Genomic DNA, 26,078 nt, shown 5'->3' with positions numbered 1-26,078 from the left:
TGCTATTTGTTAAAGCTCTAAATGCATTGATAAACATTCACATCGGCGCAGTTCACATTACAAGTGTGTAGCAAACAACAAACCAGACACAAATTAATACCTCTGTGAAAGAAATAACAACAAAGAGGAGGGAAAAGTGTAGAACAAGCGTCTTTACCCAAAAAGTTGTAGATATCGTGCAGACGAAAGGGAGGGAGGAAATCTAGTGGGTCTCAAGGCTGCTAGCGAAATAACCACCTTTCTTCCCAGACCCCTGATACAAGGGTAGTGTCCAGTCTACACTTTAGAAGCGGGAAAAACAGCGAGTAGACGAGCCTGAGATGATCCTGGGACCCTGAAGGGCACTAAGGAGTAACGAGAGAATTCGAGTATAGCGGCAAATCCATATGAAAGGCTTGATTGGGCAAGAAATAACATTTTAGATGTAATTCTGCAAGAGACAGCCTGTGGTGGTCACATACTAGAGGTGACTGGTCAGTGGTTAGTGTTATACTGTGTCCTGCAAAAGTTGAAGACCCCTCAACAATTTTAAAATAGTCTAAGGCAGTGGGTCTGGGGGGGATCCCCAGCCAGTTGAATTTTCAGGATATGTATAAGAGATTTGCTTCTAACGGAGGTACTAGGCATGCAAATCTCTCTCATGCATATTCATTAGGAATATCCTGGAAAACCTGGTGATAGAGACATTTAAATACCTCATTGGCACAGGAGGTGAGCCTGGGTTGAAAGGAGGCTGTGGAAGGAGAAGGCATAGGATGAAGGTGAACAGGGACAGACTGCAGAGGAAATACTTCTTCACGGAAAAGGTGGTGAATTAGTGGAATCGCCTCCTGGCGGAAGGGGTGCAGATGAAAACTGTATCTGAATTTAAGAAAGCAAGTGGCGAGTGGTCCCCCAGGGCAGGTTTGAGAACCACTGGATCTTTAAAGCTTTGCTTTTTAAGGTACAGTCTGAGAGAATAGAAAGTTTTTCAGATCACGCTGGAAAAAAGAGAACTATTTACTGATACTCCCAGAGAGCTAACTGGTTTAAAAGCTGCGGGCAGTCTGCTACTAGAAAATCGGGTGGCCTCCCGTTTTGCAGGGTTCAATTTAATCCCATTTCCTATAGCTACAAGTAAACTGAAGTTGCAAGTACACGTAAAAATACAAAACAGCAATGCAAATTTGAGGGACTGGGATCTTACTCCACATATCCTGACACATGAGTGAAGATCACTATTTTGGAGGCTACTCCCGCCATCATTAATCCTGTGCCTGACCGAACGGATATGTCTTGAAGTCCTTCTGAAATGTCCAGACCTCTCTCTTAGCATGACATTGGTAATCCAGAGAGTGCCCTTGCTGGAGTCGTATGTGCTCAGTACTTATTGGGTATATGGTGGTGATAGGGCAGATAATGGGGAGGGTAAGGTATGCCAAGTTTAAAAATCCTAAGCAAAACCTTAACCCTGAATTCTGGAGCTGTGCTGGGATCGAACTTGTGTTCAACCCTAGACCCCCTTAACAGCACAAGTGCTGCATTACCCTGAGAGGAGAAGCAGGCAGGTCCTGAGAAATGAAGCACGGATTGGTTATTTTGAAAAGGCCTTTGGTGTTCATCTCTCACCTGATCTGTGGAGTGATGGAAATGGCCACCTTTATGCTGACTTATTATGGGTGGCAGGAACCAGCTCATTACTGGCTGTTCTTCCAGGGATTGCATACCATCTCATGGTCTGTGAAATTCCCACTGGAACAGTCCGAATTCATTTATAACGACCATTAAAGCCGGGTCCGTTTTCCAGCAGTACAGCAGAACCCTGCCTCAAGGGGCCTGGTCCCTGTGAGCCTGGCTGGGGATAGCTGATGGCCTCGGAGCTTGGCAGGGAATTTTCAGGTCTTCTGTTCATGGTGTGTGAAGTTCATTAGCAGCTGCATTGAGCCAGCCAGTTCAGGTTGCTCCCCTTCTCATGTTCATAACCCCCCTGCCCTTTTAGAGATCCACTTTCTTCATGACACGGTTGCGGTAGGTATCACTAGTGCTGGTTGTGTGCAGGAAGCGCTCTGGGAGGAGAGGCAGGTATATAATTTCTCGGTTATTTACTTGATTTTTTTTTTTTTTTTGTCTGCCTCCCAACCATACCCAGGAGCAGTTACAAAATTACATTTCATAATAATAAAACCTAATACAACACTTGACTTAATAAAAACACGTCCAATACAAAAATAATGGAGAAAAACCTAAGATATACTGCAATGGGAATGAAATTAAAAAAAAAATTTTGCTTCATAAACAAAATACTTTAAATATTTGTGAATAGTGGTCACTTCCCATTAGAGCTGGAGTCTGCATCCTAGGTGGGAGGAGTAAGAGCAGGGCAGCGAGGCGCTCACCTGGGTGTAGGAGGAGCACGAACTAGAGAATGACATTGTGATTGGAAAATGTTTGTCTTATTTAAAGAGCCATTTATGGATTATGGATTTATTTTTAGTTTTCAACAATTTAATTGATGAATAAGTGCAAATCACAAATAACTAAAACCTTTAGCTCCAATACAACTTAGCCAACAATATAGACATTGGTAAAAAAAAAAAACCTTTATTCCTAACCCCCCCCCCCCCCCCCCCCCAAGGAAGCTTAATGGTTTAATAACTTCAACAGATCCCTGTATAGCATAGTACTGAGAAGCAGACTCAACTCTTGCAAATAGGGATTTCACGTTTGTGTGAAGCGTAATATATACTTCGGGGACCCCTTCGCCTCCCCTTTCCTCCCACGATGCCAGTATATGGATTTGTTTTTGTGAACTGTTGAGGATTAGTTTTTTGTTTTTATGCACATCACTAAGCGTTTGATTTCTCCTGCAAGACAAGTGGATTTTGTTCTACCTTAATCTGCTGTTAACTGAGTTTACGAAGATGGTGCAGCTTGGGACCTTTTTCGGTGTTGAATTTCAAATCTAGAGGAAGATGTAGCCAAGCTGGTCAGCAGAGACATTTTTCTATATCAAGATAAGTACGTTTTGGTATTTTTCAAAATTACGTTGTAAGATCGTTTATACTAATGTTGATTCCTTCCAGCTTCGTCCAATGATGGTGGAACTCTACGCCTCCTGTGCTGGGAGGGTGGATTAACTGAGCACTACTCACAAATAATTTTAGAAATGATTTCATTCCAATTGCAGTAGTATATATTGAACATTCAGAATTCAGTTCAGCATTTCCTCATCATAAGTTCTAACAATCTTCCAAGAACAGAAGTTTTTACAGCCTTCCAAAAACCCAGTAGGTCATCGATGGATCTAATGGCAAGAGGCAACCTATTTTACAGACAGATCAAGAAACAAGAGTAAGCTTGAGTAATCTGAGTGAGACTTGCGTCCCCCTAAAATCATGGCTGTCTACGGATGAAGGATGACATGAAGACCCTGTTGCCTAGGTTGGAGGAGGAGAGGGTAGGGAAGGGTATTTGTGGCCTTTCAATAGTAGCTCAAGATGAATTACATTCAGGTATGCTAGGTATTTCCATATGTTGGGAGAGCTTACAATTAAATTTTGCACTTGAGGCAACAGAGGGTTAAGCTGACTATCTCAAGGTCACAGGGAGGATGTGTGGGATTTTTGAACCCTTGTTCTCCTCCTTTGCAGCTTCGCTTCCGGGCGTGAGGTGATGGACATGTGCAGAGCTTTGAAGCCAAGAGTGATCAAATTGTCTTCCTGGTAGAGGAGAGCAGCTTTCAAGTGACATCTTCACTATGTCTGAGCAGTGCAGCCCAGGACTAATTGATGGTTTCTGCTGCTGTCACGGAGCCTGGCCTATGGGCATTGCCCTTTGATAGGGCTGAGGTCCTAGTTCTCGGCGTGCAATCTACAGGCTTATACAGGGATCCTCAGGAGATCAGTCCTTGAGCCGTTCTCCTAGGTTGGTAGGTGCGGGCAGGGGTAGGGTTTTTAGGCCTCTCTGCCAGGGTAGATGTACCCTGTGAGAATGTGTGTGGGGTGGGGGGGAAGTGTTCTTCTCTCTGCCCTTCTCCCATCTCCCTTCTACGTGCTTCCTCAAAAACAGAAGAGCGAAGAAGAGGAACTAGACAGCACAACTGACTGCAGAACAGCTGTGTTAGTGGAACCCCTAGAGCAGTAACCTGAACATCAGTACACTGCTTCATGGGGCAGAAGGCGCTTGGAGGTGCATGGAACAGATGTGTATAATGTGCCGACATTTATCACCAGGCTGTGAATGCTAGTGGAGGATCCCAAATGGAAACAGCTTTTGTGTGTTTGACCAAGAACAATTCACTAAGGAGGTGCCTTCCTAACCAGTTGCACCAGCTCAACACCTACAGCTTTCGGAGGGTGATATGCATAGCACAGGGTGGGGTTGCCTGATGAAATGTATCTACTTTTCTGCCAGGCCCAGGAAGAGCTGCTACAGATTAAGTGGAAAGTCATGAGTATTTCCGGTGTAAAGCGTCAACAGTTCATAAAGGCAAGCAGGAGAAGATGGGTTCCAGGCTGACTGCCATGAAACAGTTAGTCTTCAGACTAATCGTGACCGTATGTTTGTGGTTAGGATAGCTTTATGGAATGCATTACCCAATTTGAGATCTGTTACTTTTATTTCAAAAAGCTTTTCCTGCATGTGTCACGCACTGGATAAAACATAAGGGGTATTGTATAACACATTTACGCAGTGGACATTTTAACATGATGATTAGTGAGAGTTGGCTGGGTATTTGTTTTGAACTTTGGATGCTCATGATTTGTATTTGATGTTTTTGTAGCTGCTTTTTTTTTTTTTAAGGTTTTGTGTATTGTTATAGAATTATGTATGTTTCCTTTGTATTCTGTCTCCTCCCCCCCCCCCCCCCCCCGCCGAATTGTAGATGGTGTGGTTTATAAATATTTTAAAATAAATATTGGGCCTGGTTTTCCCGTGTACAATAACATGGTCATATTGGTGAACATTTCAGAGGAGGGATGGCAAGGTAGAGCAGATGTGTATTGGTCTGAGGACTGCAGGGTGAACCAATTTGTTTAATTAAAGAGCACTGGTGACTCTGTTGTGGGTGCCGGTCAATGTGGTAGGAACCATTCTGGAAATATAGACAAAGCCACCAGATGAGAAGTTTTGCCTTATACATTTTTTATTTAAGGTGTTAAACATGAGAAGGGTGAGCCAGTCGAGACAGTGCCAGGAAATCCAAAGTCCTTCACGAGCCTCCTGAGAGATTGTCATAGGATAGGAGACAATGTCTTAAATTGGAAATGGGTTAAAAGCAAACATAGAGTAAAGCTGAACAGTAAGTTTCTCAGTGGTGAAAGTTATAGTGAGTTTACCAGGGCCAGTGCTTTGAACTACAAAAGGAAAGGGGTGAAGTGATCAGGTTCACAGGCGAGACAATGATTCAGGTGAAATTTAACGTGGATTAAAGCAAAGTGACAGGCATAGAAAAAGAATCCCAACTAAGGGTCGCCATCCAGGAGAAGGATCTTAGTTGTCAAACTCCTCAGCTCGATGTGTGGCAGCGAACGAATTATTAGGAAAGGAATCGAGACCAAATAGAAGAATTATCCTATTTTCCTTGTATCACTCTAGTTCTGGTCACCGTATCAAAAAAGATATAGCAGAGTTTGAAAATGGTTTCAATCAAGGGCTACCAAAATGATAAAGGGAGTGGAGGAGTGGCCTAGTGGTTAGGGTGGTGGACCTTGGTCCTGAGGAACTGAGCTCGATTCCCACTTCAGGCACAGGCAGCTCCTTGTGACTCTGGGCAAGTCACTTAACCCTCCATTGCCCCATGTAAGCCGCATTGAGCCTGCCATGAGTGGTGAAAGCGCGGGGTACAAATGTAACAAAAAAAAAAATGGGACGACTTTTCCTATGAGGAAAGACTAAAGAGGTTAGGGCGGCTGAGGGGGATGTGATAGAGGTACATAGGGACCCGTTATTTATCCTTTCAGACAGTATAAGACTAGAAGATGCACCAGGAAACTAACAGGTAGCAGGTTAAAATAAATTGGAGAAGAGTTTTTTTACTCAACTTCATGCAGTCAAGACAGTTACTATGCATCTAGTTTTTCCTACATAAGCACACAACTGTGGAACGCATTATCAAAAGCCTTGAAAACGACATACGACCACCTAAACTTCCGAGAATCACTAAAAAGGCATACCCTACTGATCCAACTTAAATGCCTAATCTCTGCAACACAACCAAACTAAAGCACGTAATGGACATAAACACAATTCTTCCGTTCTCCGATTCCCTAATGTGGCTGTGCCACATGAACTTGATCTTACCACAACATCACCCTGTATTTGTTCACACCGGAGCCTGCAAAGGCCTCTCCGGTACTATGTAAGCCACATTGAGCCTACAAATAGGTGGGAAAATGTGGGATACAAATGTAACATAAAAAGAGTTTAGACAAGTTCCTGGAGGAAAAGTCCTAAAGCTGTTCTTAGGCAGATAGACTGGGGAAAGACTCCACTTGTCCATTGGGATTGGCAGTCGTCTGGATACTGGGCTTAATGGACCTTTTTGGTCTGACTCGGTACAGCAGCTCTTTCCAGAGAGAGGCTTGCTGCTTTCCTTTTGCCTGTCCGTGTTTGTTTTATTTTCTGGTGATGCGGTATGTTTTTTTTTTTTTTTTTTTTTTTTTTTTTTTCCTTTACTGATTATCCTCCATCTTCCTCCCCTCAGTCCCTTTCCTCTTCATCTAGTTGAATGTTTTCATGCATGCTTATTAAGTGTATCATTAGTATTATGCTAACTTTCTATTATATCTTTGGTATTTGAATTCCAGTGCTGTTAAATGTGTAGATTTTTGATACTGTTTCATAGTAGTTCTATTAGGTTTCAATTTTCTAGTTTACCTCATTTATTGTCTTTGTGCTTGGTTATTTTACTATTGTGTGCGATTATCTTCTTCATAAAGGCAGTTAATCCCAATAAGTAAGTAAATATACACAAATAACCAGTATCATCTCTGCACTTCCAGCTGTGTCCTAGTTAAAGGTCTCCACCTGTAAACTACCTGCATGGCTTCTTCCTTCCCCGGGGAGCTGTGTAAGGAAACCAGGCCACTCGGCAGTAAGAGGCATCGGGCTTTGCCGCTTCTCGGTTCACGCCCTGTAGTGAGTCATTGTGTGACTGGGGCAGCCCTGCAGCATTCCTCTTGGTCTCATGTTCATCTGCCTTCTGGATATGGGGCGGTACTATCAGGTTCGTCTCCAGAGAAGTCTGAAAGGATGCATGCGTTATTTAATGTATATTATGGCAGCTACTTCTGGCATTATCCTGTTGGAAACAGCTAACTGGAGGGGGAATCCTGGCCGTTCTGCCACATGGCTGAGATTGTAAAGCTCGTGCACTCATGGAATTAATTGGTCATATATAGTGAGATTTAAAAATCCTGTTTGAGAAAAATGAAATGAGCATTTTAACACCAGAAAAACTGTTTTGCATGACTGGTAACTGTGCTTGTAGTTCGCTAACTCCCAGTCATAGGTTCAAAGCGGTTAACGCAAGTATTAACTATTATACAATGATGAAGAGAAATGGATACCAGAAAAAATGATCACTAATAAACTTTTAATCAGATAAGCTTTCAGTTGTCCTTCCCTCCCTCCCTCCCTCCCTCCCTCATTTCACAGATAGCTGGGATAGTAACACCTTTACACTTATGTTTCTGTAATTCATTATTATTGTTAGGATTTAGTAAATTACTGTTAAATGACGGTAGGAGAAGTACATGAAGAAAGTGTCACTAAAAAAATTGATCCGTGTAGTCAGGAAATTCAAGTTTTTCAATAGCTTCCCAAGCCAGGGGTCAAGTTGTACTGGACGTTTTGTTTAAAACACATTTGTCGTGGTAAAAAAAAATACATTTTGATAACTGATCAGACTGGCAACAGATAATTCCAGGTTTGGAAAAACTGAGGGGACCTTTCTTTACTAAGGTGTAAGAACAGCTGACGGAGAGGTTTTGCCGATGTTTGAACAGATGCATATTAGCTAATTCACAAGACAAGATGAGAATTGGGCAGTTTTTGATTTGTGAGGTTTGTCACAGTTATTATTGTTCTATGATTTTTAACCAAAATATCAACGAACCATAAGCATATTAAATGCCTGGTCAGTCTCCGGCTGCCTTGTCCTGAAGCACAAATGCTGTTTTCTTCATTGGCCTTGCTAATGTTGCTGCTCTTGATTTTTACCCTTCAGGGATTTCCTTCCCCGTGGATCTGGAATTGTCACCCGTCGTCCTCTAGTTCTCCAGCTCATCTTTTCAAAAACAGGTATGGTGAGCGGATAGCAAAGTTAAACGGTCACCTGGCCATAACACAATGTGCAAACCCCACCCATGACTAATGGCGTAGCCGTTCTCTTATAGTACAGACACTCTGAGGCATATTTTCAAAGCACTTAGCCTTCCAAAGTTCCATAGAAACCTATGGAAACCTATGGAACTTTGGAAGGCTAAGTGCTTTGAAAATATGCCTCTCTGTGGCCTAGTTGTACAAATGCTGCTATGAGGTCCATTTTTGGCTGTCTGAAGGGTATCTGGGCTGGATTAATTTTTTTCCTCCCCCTGCCTATGCACCTGATTGTAAGAGCTTTCTTTCCACCAGGTACATAATGTCAGGAATTGGTCCACAGCTTCTGTCTTGAGCAGTGGTTCTCAACATTTCTTCTGTTGTGACACACCTGGCAGACATTGTTCGTGTATGTGACACACTGAAAACTAAAATTCACAGCTGAATGAACAATGTAAATATTTCATTTTTGACGTTTAGTGTAAATTTGCCTACCCTTCATTCCCATATCAAAAACTATGCAACACATCAGTCTCGGATTTCTCACTTGCCATATAAAACGAACAATTCTGGTGTCACCTCAGTAACAGCACCTTCTGTTATGTAGCTTCCCACTATTCCAGAACCTGTGGGAGAATTGTCCTTCCACCAGCAGGCTGCCCATATGGCTGCTGCATCAGAGGTTTGTACATTTTGCAGTGGGTCTCAGTTTTCAGTTCTCTCTCTTGGCATCTGTTCCAGCTCCTCAGAATTTTCTATCTCCAGCAGGTGGATGGACACACTTTTCAGCCACTGGTTCTGAGTGATTTGCTCCTAGTCCAGTTGGTGAGCTGGTCCTCAGTTGAGCTTTGCAGGTGGCTTGAGTCTGCAGAGTGATATCTGAAGGTCTTCACCTGTCTCTAGTGTCCTGTGAATTTACTTCTTCCCTCCCTTCACCTTTCCCCTGTTTTCCTGTGTAGCTCTCCTTTTCCAGTACAACAACCTTAAAACAACAAAGGAAAGAGGTTTTCTGGAGAGCGTGGGACAGAGTATGGGTCCTGAGCCTTTCTTATCTGTGAGCTTGGTGGGAGCAGCCACTTGGAGGGTTGCAAGTTCCACTTGGTGCAGGGGAGGGATCCTGACTCACCCCTTGAGACATGTTGTGCTGTGTTTGTGACAGCCGGAGTAAATGGTGACGCCTGCGGAAGCAGTTAAGTGGTTTTCTGTTGTGAGACCCACAAGCCGGTGTCAGGGTGTTGCAATATGTGCAGTACGCGGAGGAAACCAGGTGACGGCATCACGTCTTCGGATTTGGTGCAGCGTCCGAATATGCTGGGGTCTTTGGGCTCTCCGGCATGGCCAGTGCACAGTTTGATGCAGGAGAGCACAGGAATGGGCACTGTTTTTTGGGTTTTTTTGTCGTCTGAGCCGACTGGCAGTGAGGAGCAACCTCTGATCACGCGCGGCGCACAGCTGCCATTTTACAATCTCAAACCTAACAGAGCATTCAGCTGCATCAGGATCTTTCTTTTCTCCAGAGTTTATATTGCTCTCACACCAGGTCTATTTACTGAAGCAGGGACAGAGTTGCTGCCAGGTGCTTCAAGTTCGGCCCGCTGTCCCTCTGGTTTCTAAGAAATCTTGTTTAGACCTCAGAGTGGGCATATGAGGCCGTTTCTGCCTTACCTCCCTCATCTAATGTTGAGCCATTGTTGAATGAGCCCTAAGAGGTGGGAGAGCTGTGCCCCCCCCCCCCCCCCCCGAGGAGGGGGATGATCTGAAAGGTTATTTCATAAAGAGATGTTCAGTACTCTTATTTCTGAGGCACTGGTAAAAGGGGACATTGCCCTAAAAGACCTACGAGATAGGAAGCTAGAAAGCTCGCTGAAACAAGCCTTTGAAGTGGCCTCTTTGGGTCTTCAAGCGACACTGTGCAGCTCGTTCGTGGCTAGGGAATGCCTAAAGTTACATCAGCAGTCGGCAAAACAAGATGGACGCCATAACGCCTAGCTGGAATTGGGTTTGGCCTGTTTGATGGATGCTATTTATGACATGTTAGGGGTTATGGCCTGCAGTACATCTTTGGATGTCATGGCACGTCGGCAACTCTGGTGGCGGCATTGGGCAGTGGATGCAGTGTCTAGTTAAAACTGCCAATTCAAATGGCTATTTAGAGAAGATCTCAGCAACTTGGTGAAAAAACTGGGGAAAGCTGAGTCGCAGCGGTTGCTGGGGGATAAGCCAGCAGCCTCTGGTCATCTGGGGCTCTTGGCCTGGTCATTAGCAATATGGTCAGAACTCCCACTTTGAGGCACGCCAATCTTCCTTTTGTACAGACAGGAAGTCCTGTCAGCTAGAGCGCCCAATGCCTCTAGAGCTTTGCAATGATTCAAATCTGGTCCACTTTTCTCTTCCTCCAGTGGGAGGTCATCTTTTGAAGGTGGACCAAAATCATGTCAGACCAGTGGGTTCTGGATATTCTTCCAGAAGGTTACAAGTTTGAATTCTCCTGCCTGGTTACTCATATCTTCTTGCAGTTGAGGTTCAGGCCACCATAGATTCTTTGCTGGTGCTCTGGGCTGTTGTTTCAGTTCCTCAGGCCGAACAGGGACAAGGCAGATACTCTTTCTAGTTCATTGTCCCAAAGAAGGAAGGCGCCTTTTATTCCTGCCTTAAATCTCAAAAGGTCTATACTGCTGCCTCTGCTTGTCCTGCTTTTGCATGGAGACAAACAAAGCAGATCAATCAGTGATATGGTTCAAAACTTTATTTTCAGAGATTCGCCCGACACAGACTGTGTTTCGCCCACAAGGGCTGCGTCAGGGGCTAATAGTCCTGCTTGGACTATTAGCCCCTGACGCAGCCCTTGTGGGCGAAACACAGTCTGTGTCGGGCGAATCTCTGAAAATAAAGTTTTGAACCATATCACTGATTGATCTGCTTTGTTTGTCTCCATGTTGGATTTTGCAGATCGCTTGCCATCTTGTTTCTTAGGACCTGCTTTTGCATGGAGACACTAAGCAGTCATAGCCTCGTTCAAACAGGAGAATTTCTTATAGCCCTCTATCTCAAGGAGATGTACTTGCATATACCCACATGGCTGCTGCATCAGAGGTTTGTACATTTTGCAGTGCTGGCCCATCACTTCCGGTTCAGGGCTTTGCCATGGCTCCAAAAACATTTATTAGGGTTATGGTGTTGGTGGCAGGCCTTCCTTAGATTCTGGGGTCAATGACAGCAGTGATGAAAGTGGTGTTGTGCAAGGGACACTGGTTGCTAGGCAGAGTGTGCAGTTGTGGTTGTCGCCCAGGAATTTGACCGTCTGAGCTCCCTTTCCAATAACACAATGGGAGGTGGTGACAACGGACACCAGCAAATTAGGTTGGGGAGCTCATTACAAATTCTATCTAGCACAGGACACATGGACAGAACAGGAGTGTCGGTGGTTGATTAGATCACTTGGAGCTCAGGGCAGTGCAGAATGCATTATGCGACGTGCTTCCTTTTTTATGGGGGCCCTGGTCTGAGTTCTCCAACAGTGCCACGGCGGTGGTTTATAGCCTCTCTTTTTAGGCTGGCCCCTGGAGTTCAGCGACATGATTGGCCACGGAGGCCGTAGTACGCAGACCTGATTTGACTGCTGGACAAGGGTCCTCTGTCTTTCGCAGGTACATGGCCTACAGAAGCAAGGTCTGGGTCTTGTGGAGGATCCATGCCTCTTTGATATTACTGCTTGGCCATTGAAAGGGCTCGATCGAGACAAGGTTGTTCTGATTCTGTCATTGCTACCTTGCTTTAGGCACAGAAACACTTTACATCCATGGTGTATGCAAGGGTGTGGAGAACGTTCGAGGACAGGTGTTCTGACGCAGGCTTTCTGCCTTCTCCGCTCGGATCGCGCACATCCTAGCGTTTCTCCAGGCAGGCCTTCAGAATGGACTGGTATTGAGTTCTCTAAAAGTTCAGGTTGTGGCTTTGGCCTGTTTCAGGGGTCAGCTACAGAAGACCTCTCATGGTGCTCACCTGGATATTCAAGTCTTGCAGGGAGCAGGCTGTTCACGGTCTTCCTTTTGTAAGCTGTGGACCCTTAATTTAGTCCTTTGGGCTCTCAGAAGCCTCCTTTTGAGACACTCCGGAAAACCTCCCTGAAAGATCTTATGCTAAAAGATAACATTTTTGGTGACTGTTGTGTCAACATGTAGGGTTAGAGCTTCAGGCTTTCTTGTCAGGATCCCTTCGCTTTTCAGAGGCAGAGTTCTCCCTGCGCATGGTTCCTTTTCTTCCAAAAGTGATATTGGCATTTCGTCTCAACCAACCAACCAGTCTGTGGAGGACAAAGGTGCTTAGTTCTTCCTTGAAGCTTCTCAATGTGCACAGTTCTAATTAGATATCTGGAAGTCACAAATGAGTTTTGCAAATCGGACAGACTATGCTTTTGGTAAACATGCTTGGCCTCGAGGGTTTCCTAGCCCACAGTTGCTAGATGGTTGAAGGGAGACTATATTTTGTGTTGGCTTATTTGCTTGCGGAGAAGCAGGTTCCTCGGGCCTTACTGGCTTATTCTACAAGGTATACAACGACATCCTGGGCAGAGACTACCTTATTGTCTCTGGATATTTGCAAGACAGCAACATGGTTGATACTGCATACCTTAGTCAACCACTACAGGGTGGATGTTGTGATGCGCTTGAAAGCATGTTTTGGTACTTTGTTCCTCGGGGTGGCAGTGCTAGGATCCCACCCACTCTAAGAATTGCTTTTGAACATCCTACAGGTCTGGAATGGTGGGAAGTTATGTAATGGAAGGAGAAATTGGGTCTTACCTGATCATTTTCTTTCCATTAGTCCTTGGCACTATTCCAGAGGCCCACTCAAGGTTTCTTAGATAATTAGTTAGCGCAAAGTAATGGGTCAAATAATTATCACCTTGCACAGTGCTTCCTTCATATTACTTGTCCATAGAACAGAGAGGTATACATGTTTGCTCATCTGGTTAGTGTTGTTTAAGGTTGTTTTTTGTTCTGGGTTCTCCTTACTGCTTATCTAAGTAAATACTAAGGAGTTGGACTGGATACCAAGAGAGATCTCAGCTCAGTTTGTTCTCTATCTCCACCTGCTGGTTGATGGACACGACTATCCCATGTCCTATCCCACAGGTTCTGGAATAGTGGGAAGGACTAATGGAAAGAAACTTCAGGTAAGACCCAATTTCTCCACAAAATCCATTCACTGCCATATACTTGAAACGAAACAAAACCTTTCAAACGTGCTACTCAAAGTATGTAGCAAACAGAACCCTTGGACAGCAGTCCTTCATTTTCACCTTGCAGCAGTTATCATTGAGGATCATGAGGAAGCAAAAATAAGGACCAGTTTTGTAGATTTCAAGAACTTAACTCTTGGATTTCTGCTCTTCACAGCTCGCAGGTTCCCTGCTTATATCAAAATTTTTAATGAGAATTGCCACCACTTGGGGATGTACCACTGTGTCTTGAGACACTGATTGATTGAGATCCACAGGTCTAGAAAGTATAACTCCACTTTTCTCTCTACACACCAGAGGTCTTCATTCCCAGTCCTCTATGAGAATCTGTATTTGGCGCATGGTGGTGTTTTTCTTATAAGTATCCCTGCTCTGACACCATCTTTAATTGAACATGATAGCACAGCACTTTGTTTTATACCTCTTTAGCTCTGCAAAAAAAAAATATATATATTTTCAGGGGATGTAAATAAGGAACTGGACTTCATTCGACATCCCTTTCCTGGCTTGGTTTCTGTTCTGTCTCTCAGGGAGGGAAGTGGGGGAAAGGCCACATGGTGTGGAGGCTTCCTCGGTAACATTTAAAATGTCTGCCCTGTTTTGGCTCCAGCCACGTGGTCCGTGCCTGCCTTTTTTTTTTTTTTTTTTTTTTTTCCCCTGACGTCAGGTGACGGTCTCCTCCCCCCCCCCTTTCCTTTTCCAGAATATGCAGAGTTCTTGCACTGCAAGTCCAAAAAGTTTACGGATTTTGATGAAGTTCGGCATGAGATCGAAGCGGAGACGGACAGGGTGACTGGAACGAACAAAGGAATTTCTCCTGTTCCCATAAACCTGCGGGTCTATTCGCCACATGGTATGTGTGGTTTTTACTTCATCCTGGCTGTCTTTACGTATCTTTAATACACTTACTCAATTTTCTTTTCAATGGGAGGATTATGCTTGGAGGGCCTCCTGAGCCACTGAAAATTGTTGCGAGTCTAATGTGGGGCAAGAATTTTTCTTAAAGAAATATGTACGTGTCTGCTATGGGTCTGGATTAAGTATCCCTAAAGGACTCCGTGTAATACCGTCTCTCCCATTTTCCAGTGCTGAACCTGACTCTTATTGACCTCCCTGGTATAACGAAGGTGCCTGTGGGAGACCAGCCACAGGACATCGAGTACCAGATCAAGGACATGATCCTGCAGTTTATCACCAGAGAGAGCTGTCTGATTCTGGCAGTGACACCGGCTAACATGGACCTGGCAAATTCAGATGCCCTCAAGTTGGCCAAGGAGGTGGATCCCCAAGGTAAGAGAAGGAGGCCTGCTGCGGGGTGGGTCTGGCGTTTATGTTGTCCCAAAACGATCAAGGCTTGATATGTGATGCAGTAGTTCTTGCTGTTCTTCACCAGCCAGCATCACTCCTGGGACTGGTCACAGCCACTCTGCGTTCAACTTTTAACCTTTGCCTTCTTTCATTGGCTTTCCAGGTTTACGAACCATTGGCGTCGTCACCAAACTGGACCTGATGGACGAGGGCACGGATGCCCGGGACATCCTGGAGAATAAACTTCTGCCCTTGAGGAGAGGTAATGGCTTATGTCGCTGCTGAGTCCCAGTAAGGTGTACAGTAAATCGCAAGGAGGACGTGGAGGTGTATTCATAGAGCCGTGTGTTGGTCAGACTTGAGAGGATAATATCAAATGTTGGTTTATTTGCACAAAGTACCAGTTGTAACCAGCGTCCCAGCAGTAAAATCTGTCTCTGTAATTCTTGCATTACTCTCTCCAGGTTATATCGGGGTTGTAAATAGAAGTCAGAAAGATATCGATGGAAAGAAGGACATTCGAGCTGCGATGGCGGCCGAGAGGAAGTTCTTCCTGTCTCATCCGGCATACAGGCACTTGGCCGACCGAATGGGCACGCCGCATCTGCAGAAAACGTTGAACCAGGTGCGCTTCCAAAGGCTTAGGATGATCAGTGCTGGGGGTAGAGGGGAACTTGCTTAAGGCGTCTCCTTGTGGCGAGTTGTAGAATGATCAGCATAGGAAACCTACTGTGACTACTTATTTCTATAGCGCTACTAGAGCTTAATCTAATCAGGACAAATAACCTCTTTCAGCAACTGACCAATCACATCCGAGAGACTCTGCCGGCATTGCGCAGTAAGCTTCAAAGTCAGCTGCTTTCCCTGGAGAAGGAGGTGGAGGAGTACAAGAACTTCCGTCCAGATGATCCCGCCCGCAAAACTAAAGCACTTTTACAGTATGTTCTGGGATAAGGCTGAGGGTAGGAGAGCAGGTTTTGAGCTTTCTGGGACATTGTGGGGTCCTGTGCTGCCTCCGTCCTGATAGAACAGCCCCAGTTGCTGCTGTCGGAGGCCACGGTACCCCTACCACTGTCTTGCAGTTAGGAAATGTGAGCCTGTCTGCGAGGTTACTGATGGCTCTCTTCTGCTTGCTCCAGGATGGTTCAGCAGTTTGGTGTGGACTTTGAGAAGAGGATCGAGGGCTCTGGAGATCAGGTCGACACGCTGGAACTCTCTGGCGGTGCAAGGATAAATCGTATCTTCCATGAGAGGTTTCCATTTGAGCTGGTGAAGGTACCTTTGATGCAGGCCCTTCAGGAGGGGGGAGGGATTGACAGTCGGGTGAAGCACTTGTGGAAGTAAATCTTCCTGTTGGATTCTTGTGTGCCTGTGTACGTGCGAGAGAGATCTGGACATCGGAACAGCAATACCAACTTCTGCAGATCTGTCCTGCGTACTCTGCGCTCTGCCTTTTGTTGGCCTCGGAGGGACACCCTTTTCTTCTCCAATGTTACACTGTGAAGGATTCAGGTTCTCTGAGAAACCTAGCTGTGTTAATTAAAACGTCTGTGGGACCCTAATGTCCAGACACTCCAGTAGGAAGGTTGGTAGATGCGATGGCTGATTTGTGAAACGTCTTTCTTGCAGATGGAGTTTGACGAGAAAGACTTAAGAAGAGAGATCAGCTATGCAATTAAGAATATTCATGGTGTGAGGTAAGCAAGTCGAACAGGCGGAAAGGTGAAATTAGATCTTACCTGCTAATTTTCTTTCCTCTAGACCCTCCAGACCGGTCAAGACGCTTGGGTTATGCACGCCTACCAGCAGAGGGAGACTGAGAACACAAAAACTGAACCAAGTATAAGCCAGCAGCCAACCCCCAAGCAGCCAGTAAATCCTTAACAAAGCAAAACGCAACCAATGAAAAAAACCTAAACTATAACCCCGAAAGGTCAAAGAACCCTGTACTCAGAAACAATTCTTGGTAACGTGCTTCCAATAACCGAACGCCACAGCGTTGCGGTCCTTCTCTGAAACCCAGAGGAAAACAATGGAACTTCAGAAATCCAAAGCTCCCAATTTAGAGTCCTATCAGCAATAGCAACATAGAAATGTCCATATCAATCATCTCTCAAGCACACTAGGACAAAGCACCAGAAATATACACAGCGGGAGGGTTCTTGACCGGTCTGGAGGGTCTAGAGGAAAGAAAATTAGCAGGTAAGATCTAATTTCACCTTCCTCAGCGACCCTCCAGACCGGTCAAGACGCTTGGGCAGTACCAAAGCAGTAAACATCTAAGGGCGGGAACTTTGCACCCCAGAAGTCAACACTGCCTCCCCAAAACTGGCATCCTGCCTGGCCTGCACATCAATTCTATAATGCTTCACAAATGAATGCAGCGAGGACCAGACCGCCGCCCTGCAAATATCCTGCGGCGGCACTAAACCACTCTCTGCCCAGGAAGAAGCTACTCCCCTGGTCGAGTGTGCCTTTAGTAACTCTGGCACTCTACGTCCCTTGAGCAAATACGCAGAAGAAACTGCTTCTTTCAACCATCTGGAAATTGTTACCTTAGAAGCCGCAGCTCCCTTCTTAGGTCCTCCAAACAACACAAACAATCTATCCGAAGACCGAAACTCTCGCGTCCTGACTAAATAAGACCGCAAAACTCGACGAACATCCAGCTTAGCCAAACGGCGCTGAGAAGAATCTCCGAGCCTATCTCCCAGAACCGGTAAAGAAATGTCCTGATTCACATGAAAGGAAGAGACCACCTTAGGCAAAAAAGATGGGACCGGCCTCAACGACACCTTCTCCTTAGAAAAGGTCAGAAAGGGCGCCCGACAAGACAAAGCCTGCAACTCCGAAACTCGCCGAGCCGACGTAATAGCCACCAAGAACACTGTCTTCAAAGTCAAATCCTTCCAAGTACTTGTAACCAAAGGCTCAAAGGGCGGTCCCACCAAAACCTCCAAGACCAAGTTCAAATCCCACGGCGGAACTACCGGACGAAGAGGAGGACGGATCAACTTCACCGCTCGCAAAAACCGAACCACATCGGGAGCAGATGCCAAGGAAACCCCCCGGATCCTACCCCGGAAACAAGCCAAGGCCGCAATCTGCACCTTCAAAGAAGAAAGAGCTAGACCTCTGTCCACCCCATCCTGCAAAAACTCTAACACCTGCGGAAGAGACGAGTTCCAAGGCGAATAAGAACGATCCCTACACCAGTTCTCAAAAATCCGCCACACTCGCACATAAGCAAAGGACGTGGACTGTTTACGAGACTGCAACATAGTCTCAATTACTCTAGCTGAAAACCCTTTCTTCTTCAACCTGTCCCTTTCAAGAGCCAGGCCGTAAGCGAGAATGGAACCGGGTCGGGCATTACGATAGGGCCCTGCAACAACACCACCGACCCGTCCAACCTCAGGGGACCCTTGATCGCCAACCGCACTAGATCGCCGAACCACGGACGACGTGGCCAATACGGAGCCACGAGTATCACCGTGCCGACGTATCGCTCTATTCTTTGAACTACGCGCCCCACTAGAGGCCAAGGAGGGAACACGTACAACAGTTGACGCGGTGGCCACGGAAGCACCAGAGCATCGATCCCCTCGGACCGAGGGTCCCGCCTCCGACTGAAGAACCTGGGCACTTGAGCATTGCTGGCTGTTGCCATAAGATCTACCACCGGCAGTCCCCACTCCAGCACCAGCCGATGAAACAGCGGACGATGCAGCGACCACTCTCCTGGATCCAGAGTGTGCCTGCTCAGAAAGTCCGCCTGGAGATTGTCCACTCCGGCCACATGACCTGCGGAGAGACTCTGCAGATGAAGCTCCGCCCACTGCATCAACTCTGCCGTCTCCTCGGCCACATCGCGACTCTTTGTGCCCCCCTGATGGTTTACGTAAGCTACCGCCGTGGCGTTGTCGGACAGAACTCGAACTGCCTTCCCGGCGAGAAGATGCTGCAGGGCCTGCAACGCCAACCGGACCGCCCGAGTCTCGAGCCGATTGATTGACCAAAGGGCCTCGTCCGGTGACCAGAGCCCCTGTGCCACCTGACCCAGACAATGTGCTCCCCAGCCTGCCAGACTGGCATCTGTGGTCACCACAATCCAATCCGGAGAATCCAAGGGCATCCCTCTCTCCAGATTCGGAGTATGAAGCCACCACCGCAGACTGAATCGCACCGCCTCCGGCAAGAATAGTCTGACCTCCAAACTCTGAGACTGCGGCGACCAACGATCCAACAGCGCTGACTGCAACTGCCTCATGTGAGCTCTGGCCCACGGCACCACCTCTATCGATGCCGCCATCAGCCCCAAAATCTGAAGATACCCGTGAGCTGACGGAGACCGTTTGGCAGAAAACTGACGGATCAGCCCCTGAATCTTGGCAATCCGAACGGGCGGCAGAAACACCAGGCCCCGCACCGTATCGAAACGAACCCCCAGATATTCTAGGGATTGGGACGGAACCAGATGACTCTTGACACTGTTCACCACCCAGCCGAGCGACTCCAAAACAGATACTACCTTCGCTGTTGCTTCCACACTCTCCTGATAGGATTTGGCTCGAATCAGCCAATCGTCGAGATATGGGTGAACCAATACTCCTTGCTGCCTCAAAGCCGCCGCCACTACCACCATAACCTTGGAAAAAGTACGCGGCGCCGTAGCCAGACCGAACGGCAGAGCACAAAACTGAAAGTGATGTCCTAGAACCGCAAAGCGAAGAAACCGGTGATGCGCCTTCCGAATGGGAATATGCAGATAAGCTTCCGTCAGATCCAGAGAAGTGAGAAATTCTCCCGACTGAACCGCTACTATGACCGACCGCAACGTTTCCATGCGAAACGAGGGAACCTTCAACGCCCCGTTGACTCGTTTTAGATCTAAAATAGGCCGGAAGGAATCCTCCTTTTTGGGAACCACAAAATAAATTGAATAACAACCGGTCCCTCTCTCTGCAACCGGCACCGGAACTACAGCCCCTAAATCTATCAACCGCTGGAGAGTCTGCCGAATTGCCCTGGCCTTGAGCAGAGAGCGGCATGGGGAGGCCACAAAGAAATCTGGCAGAAACTCTTCGAACTCCAAGGCGTACCCGTCTCGCACCACTTCGAGGACCCACTGGTCTGTCGTGATATGGGCCCACCTCTGATAAAACTGACTCAACCGAGCACCTACTCGCACCAGAGGCTGGACCCGCAAACCTTCATTGCGAAGCACGACCGGAGGACAGAGCTCCCCCCGAGACCTCACGTCCTCCTCGACGACCCCCACGAAAGGGCTGAGTACGCTGAAAATATCTGCCTCTAAACGGCGCACTAAACCTACCTGGCCTATAGCGCCGGGCATCCTTCAAACGAGCACGCCCTGACATACCGCGACCCCCTCCTCTAGGTCGCAATTCCGGCAACCGCGGAATCTTAGCCTCCCCAAGACCACGCACCAATTTATCCAACTCTTCTCCAAAAAGCATGGACCCTTTAAAGGGAAGCGAACACAACTTGGATTTAGAAGCCGCATCCGCAGTCCATCCACGAAGCCACAGGGCCCGACGAGCTCCAACCACCAAAGCCATATTCTTCGCCGAAGCCCTCAACAAATCATAACTAGCATCTGCCAGAAAGGAAGATCCCATCTCCAACTTGGCTAACTCCTGCACCACGGCAGCCCTGTCCAGCGCGGGACCATCCAGAAGCTTTTCAGCCCAACGGAAACACGCCCGAGCCACTAGACCTCCACATAGAGCGGCTTGCAGAGACAAGGCCGAGAGATCAAAACTGCGCCGAACAAACGACTCCAACTTCCTATCCTGCGGGTCTCTGAGAGCAGTCCCCCCATCAACCGGGATGGCCGTAGCTTTGGTGACCGCCGTCACCACCGCATCCACTGTAGGAGATTTAAAAGAATCCCTATCCTCTTGGGGAATAGGATAAAGCCTCGCCATTGCTTTAACCACCCGACAGGCTGAATCTGGAGAGGACCACTCCTGTAAGATCATATCCCTCAGATCCTGATTCATAGGGAAAGAACGAGAAGCCTTACGAATACCCTTAACCAAAGGGTCTATCTGCTTAACCTCCGCTACTACCGGCTCAGGAGCCTCAAACCTAAGCGTAGACATCACTTGATCAATGAGCTCCGGAAGCTCATCCCTAGGAAAAATCCTTACCACCGAGGAATCCTCCCCTGGGAAGAACCCCTCCTCTTCAGGATCAACGTCTAAAGGGAACTCATCACCCAATCCACTACCCTCATCCTCCGAGGGAGGGAAAGACAAAAAATCAGGGTCCTCCACATAGTCTAGCCGTGGGCGCTTGCCCCCCAAAGGAGCTGCCCCCTTCTGTACCTCCGGCTGAGAAGCACCTGCCTGCCAGGCCTGAAACATCGACCAGACAAACTCCGGTGGGAAACCCATAGCCCCTGAAGGCCCTGGAGAGCACCCAACATTCTGACCCGGGCCCTCCACCACCTGCTGGGCCGGGATCGCCATCGGAGCCGAATCCAAGATGGCGGCGGTTCCCGCCAAAATCGGGACCGCCGTCACCGCACCAGAACCTGAATCAGACCCCGGGAGGCCCTTACTGCTGCCCGAAACCTCAGCAGACAAAACCGGAGGAGAAGAGAGAGAGTGCTTAGGCTCACCGCAAAACTTGCACGGAGCTCCGGGCGTTTCAATCCCCCGACGCGCGCAGGAACGGCAACGAGCCGCTTTTCCCGCCGACATCGCTAAATTTAAAGCGGTACACACACAAACCGCCAAAATCGCCCCAGCTCTACTCCCTTCCTCAAAACCACACTAAAACCCTTGCCAGCCCCCAAAAAGAGAAACAACAAAATGTTCTGATGCAGGGCAGCACTGTCTGCTGCTTACTTTCCTTTTTTTTTTTTTTTCTCCACACACACAGCAAACAGCCCAGTTGCTATCTACTGACAAGGGCTAAGGCTCTCAAGGTTCCTGTAGCACAGGAGCCGAGGCACCAGGCTGCCTTTACACAAGGTACAGCAGGGGCAAAACCCGGACACGGGTGCAAACCCCTAGGGGAACAGGGAGCCCCACCGGACCCGCTTCCCCGAAGCACAAATTCTAAGTACAGGGTATAAAAATCAGAATCTCTAATCCTACCAGACCAGACTGACTGCTCAGGCTGCACGTTCTACCCTCTGCTGGAGACTGAGATTTACTGGCTGCTTGGGGGTTGGCTGCTGGCTTATACTTGGTTCAGTTTTTGTGTTCTCAGTCTCCCTCTGCTGGTAGGCGTGCATAACCCAAGCGTCTTGACCGGTCTGGAGGGTCGCTGAGGAAGGGTCTATTAACAGGTATCTCCTGCCTTTCTCCTCCCGTATCTTCCCTTATGTGCTTGCAGACAAGCTGCTGAAAGATCCGGTGTGGAAAACGTAAGGCTCCGAGGCCTTGTTCAGGGCTTTTAAAGCAGAGAATTTGTCACTTGGGGGGGGGGGGGGGGGATGATATTTCATCTCTATCTGTAAGGTGTTAAATGTGATACATTTTGGTGACTTTGAAACTGTTTGTCCTGTTGGTCTATTTTGTTTCTCACCCTTCTGACATTTTTCTTCTCTCCCTGCCCCCTCATTTTTCTCTTGCTCACACGCAGGACGGGTCTCTTCACGCCGGATATGGCCTTCGAGGCTATTGTGAAGAAGCAGGTGGTGAAACTGAAAGAGCCCTGCCTGAAGTGTGTGGATTTGGTGATCCAGGAGTTAATCAATACCGTTAGGCAGTGTACAGTTAAGGTATTGAACCACCATCTGCCAGGGGCTCCGTTACTAAGGGTGGGACAGGGAACAGCTGGAGCTTTCACAGTCTGCCCAGTAAACCGCTGAGTGATTTTCTAGCTAGGGAGACCGGGGTGGGTGAGGGGGGGGGGGGGGGGGCTGCAGGGAAAGGATCTGACTGAGAAGGGGGCTTGTAATTGTATGTTGACTCCTGCAGGATTCACTGCTAGGGTCTGGCCTCTACCTGCTGCTCTGGGAGGGAGGGAGGGAGATGAGCCCAGCAGTGTTAAGCCTTCCCCCCACCCCTGAGAGAAGGGAACCTCCCAGTAACCAGTGCACTGATGTCATCTCGGGTGCCTGAAATTCCACCTTTCCATATCATCATGCTGATCAATCCATAGACTGGTGGGTTGTGTCCATCTACCAGCAGGTGGAGATAGAGAGCAAACTTTTGCCTCCCTATATGTGGTCATGTGCTGCCGGAAACTCCTCAGTATGTTCTCTATCTCAGCAGGTGGTGGTCACACACAGCAGCAGCTCTGGCTAGGCCTCCAAGCCTAATTTTTAGGTTTTGTTGAGTGCCTGGGGTTGAGGGCTCTTCTTGAGCAAGTGCAAACCTGGTGGCGCCAGGTCCCACCTTTTCTCCCCCCTCCCGCTGGCTCCGTAAAAAAAAAAAAAAAATTTTGAACGTCCTTAAAGGCGTTTATTTCGACGTTTATTTAAACGTTTATTGCAGCTACTCATTGGGACACCAGGTCGTTACAGCTCGGAGCGGAAAGCAGGTAATTTTTACCTTTTTATAGCGGGCAGGGGGTTCCCCGATTGATCTCCACGTGGCATATGGCGTCGGAGGGTGAGGGCGCAAAGAGTCGCTCCCCGGATCGCTTGGGCGCTTCTAGAGGGGATGCGGGGGTCTTAAAGTCTGATTCGCCCTTGTTGGGTGACAGTTTCGTGACCGATGAGTGTCCCGGTCCTTCCTCCGGTGTGGCGGTTTTTCCCGCCATAAACGCCCATCCCCCGCTGCTCACCTCCGCCATCTTGGCCGGCCACTCTGCTCTGACGGCTTCTTCTTGGGCCGCCCTTGAGGTAGGAGACATTAATGCCATGAACGCCCTTAATTTGGGCGACGGCACAAAAGCGGCTAAAGTTAAGCGCCGTTCTTCCCGCGCGGCTCCTTCGCGGAGTGTCGCGCCGGACGCCATCTTGGATGCGCAGCATGTCTCTCCCCCGCTCTTGCGAGCGCCGGTTGAGGGTGCGTCTAGGGCTGTAGCCCAGGCTGCGGAAGTGCACAGTCTGGGGGGTTTCTCCCCCGAGTTTGTTTTGCTGCTGCATCAGGCCTTCCTTATGCAAAACGCTGCCCCTGCTCCCTCGTCTGGTAAAGAGGTTGAGGCCCCCGGAGGTAAACGCCCTCGGGTTGATTCCCAGGCCTTGGAGGACTTTGTCTCCTCCGATGTAGATGAGGGCAGCGTATCTGAGTTCTCCCAACGGTCCTTTGCGGATTCCTTGGAGGAGACGGATCCCCGCTCGGATGGAGCGGATGACCCCTCTGCAGCGCGGCTTTTTAGCTCAGAGGATTTGCCCAACCTGTTGGTGCAGGCCATGGGCATTTTGAAGATTTCCTCTCCGGAGGACGTCTCTCCCTCAGCCCCTGTTGGCTCTGCCATTATGCTGGGGACGAAGCGCCCGCCTAGAACCTTCCACGTGCATGATGCCATGCACACCTTAATTTCGGCTCAATGGGATGTCCCGGAAGCGAGCCTTAAAGTGGCTAGGGCTATGTCCCGCCTCTATCCTTTGCCTGAAAGTGAACGTGAGGCCTATCTGTGGCCTACCGTGGATTCTTTAATCACTGCGGTGACTAAGAAAACAGCGTTGCCGGTGGAAGGTGGCACGGCCCTAAAGGACGCCCAAGACAGAAGATTGGAGGCGGCCTTAAGGTCGTCCTTTGAGGCGGCTGCTTTAAGTTTGCAGGCCTCAGTTTGCGGCTCCTATGTGGCCAGGGCGTGCCTGACTATGGTGCAGCGGGCTTCCCCCTCGGATCATTCCTTGAGGGCTGATTGGCCGGCCCTGGAATCGGGCTTAGCCTATTTGGCAGACTTGCTGTATGATGTCTTGAGGGCCTCAGCTAAAGGCATGGCTCAGACAATCTCTGCGCGGCGGTGGCTTTGGCTGAAGCATTGGTCTGCTGACCACGCCTCTAAATCCCGCCTGGCTAGATTGCCTTTTAAAGGCAAGCTGCTCTTTGGGGTCGAGCTGGACAAAATCGTGACCGATCTCGGCACGTCTAAGGGCAAGAAGTTACCAGAGGTCAGGGCTCGGGCTAGTACTCGCCCCGGTACCTCCAGAGGACGGTTTCAGGAAGCCCGTCGGTACCGCCCGGGCAGGTCGGGCTCCTCTGCCCCCTCTTCCTTCAAGAGGAACTTCTCCCCCATGCAGCATTCCTTTCGCAGAGACCGCCGTCCCGGAGGTGCTCCCTCCGGTCCTCCCCCAGGGTCTCGTACCCAATGACGGGGCCTTGGTCCACGCCCCAGTGCAGATTGGAGGACGGCTGTCCTCGTTTCTGGGCGAGTGGACCACAATAACTTCAGACGCTTGGGTGCTGGAAGTCATCAGAGACGGCTACAAGCTAGAGTTCTGCCGACCCTTAAGAGACGGGTTTGTACTCTCTCCCTGCAAGTCTCCGGTCAAAGCTGTGGCAGTGCAGCAGACCTTGGACAATCTGATCCGCCTGGGTGCGGTCGTTCCGGTGCCAGAAAGTCAGCTTGGCAAGGGGCGTTACTCCATTTACTTTGTGGTACCAAAGAAAGGAGGTTCTGTACGGCCTATCCTCGACCTCAAAGGGGTCAATCGGGCCTTGAAAGTTCGGCACTTTCGCATGGAGACTCTCCGCTCTGTTATAGCGGCAGTGAAGGCAGGGGAGTACCTGGCATCCTTGGACATCAAGGAAGCGTACTTGCATATTCCCATCTGGCCACCTCATCAACGCTTTCTGCGTTTTGCAGTCCTGGGCCGACACTTCCAGTTCAGAGCCCTCCCGTTCGGGTTGGCTACTGCTCCGCGGACCTTTTCCAAAGTAATGGTGGTCATCGCGGCCTTCCTGAGGAAGGAAGGAGTACAAGTCCATCCTTATCTGGACGACTGGTTGATCCGAGCCCCCTCTTATGCAGAGTGCGGCAAAGCTGTGAACCGGGTGGTTGCTCTTTTGAGCTCCCTGGGGTGGATCATCAACTGGGAGAAAAGCCAGCTGCGCCCAACTCAGTCCCTGGAGTATCTGGGAGTTCGATTCGACACCCAAGTGGGCAGAGTGTTCCTGCCAGACAATCGGATTGTCAAGCTTCAGGCTCAGGTGGACCAATTCCTAGTAGCCTCTCCTCTTCGGGCTTGGGACTATGTGCAGCTGTTGGGCTCTATGACGGCCACGATGGAAGTAGTGCCCTGGGCCAGGGCTCATATGAGACCACTACAACACTCTCTGCTGCAGCGCTG

The 26,078-nt window shown here is 48.5% G+C and overlaps 1 protein-coding gene across 6 annotated transcripts in view; it reads left to right on the top strand.

Annotated features, from left to right (window-relative positions):
• The window catches only part of DNM2 (dynamin 2), a 64,692-nt gene that overhangs the window by 12,461 nt on the left and 26,153 nt on the right, over window positions 1-26,078 (top strand). For all 6 annotated transcript variants that reach the window (XR_003941497.1, XM_030197033.1, XM_030197032.1 and 3 more), the window contains exons 2-10: window positions 8,210-8,283; window positions 14,247-14,396; window positions 14,630-14,833; window positions 15,015-15,113; window positions 15,316-15,476; window positions 15,647-15,789; window positions 15,991-16,126; window positions 16,481-16,548; window positions 22,472-22,610. Coding sequence is in view for 5 of the 6 variants with exons in the window: in XM_030197033.1 (XP_030052893.1) it covers window positions 8,210-8,283; window positions 14,247-14,396; window positions 14,630-14,833; window positions 15,015-15,113; window positions 15,316-15,476; window positions 15,647-15,789; window positions 15,991-16,126; window positions 16,481-16,548; window positions 22,472-22,610 (1,174 nt within the window). In the remaining variant the exon portion in view is untranslated. The remainder of the gene's footprint in view (window positions 1-8,209; window positions 8,284-14,246; window positions 14,397-14,629; window positions 14,834-15,014; window positions 15,114-15,315; window positions 15,477-15,646; window positions 15,790-15,990; window positions 16,127-16,480; window positions 16,549-22,471; window positions 22,611-26,078) is intronic.

This window comes from Microcaecilia unicolor, chromosome 3 (assembly GCF_901765095.1).
Source record: "Microcaecilia unicolor chromosome 3, aMicUni1.1, whole genome shotgun sequence".
Lineage (NCBI taxonomy): Eukaryota > Metazoa > Chordata > Amphibia > Gymnophiona > Siphonopidae > Microcaecilia > Microcaecilia unicolor.
Note: the sequence above shows the minus strand (reverse complement) of the source record. Positions and strands in the feature narration are given on the sequence as shown.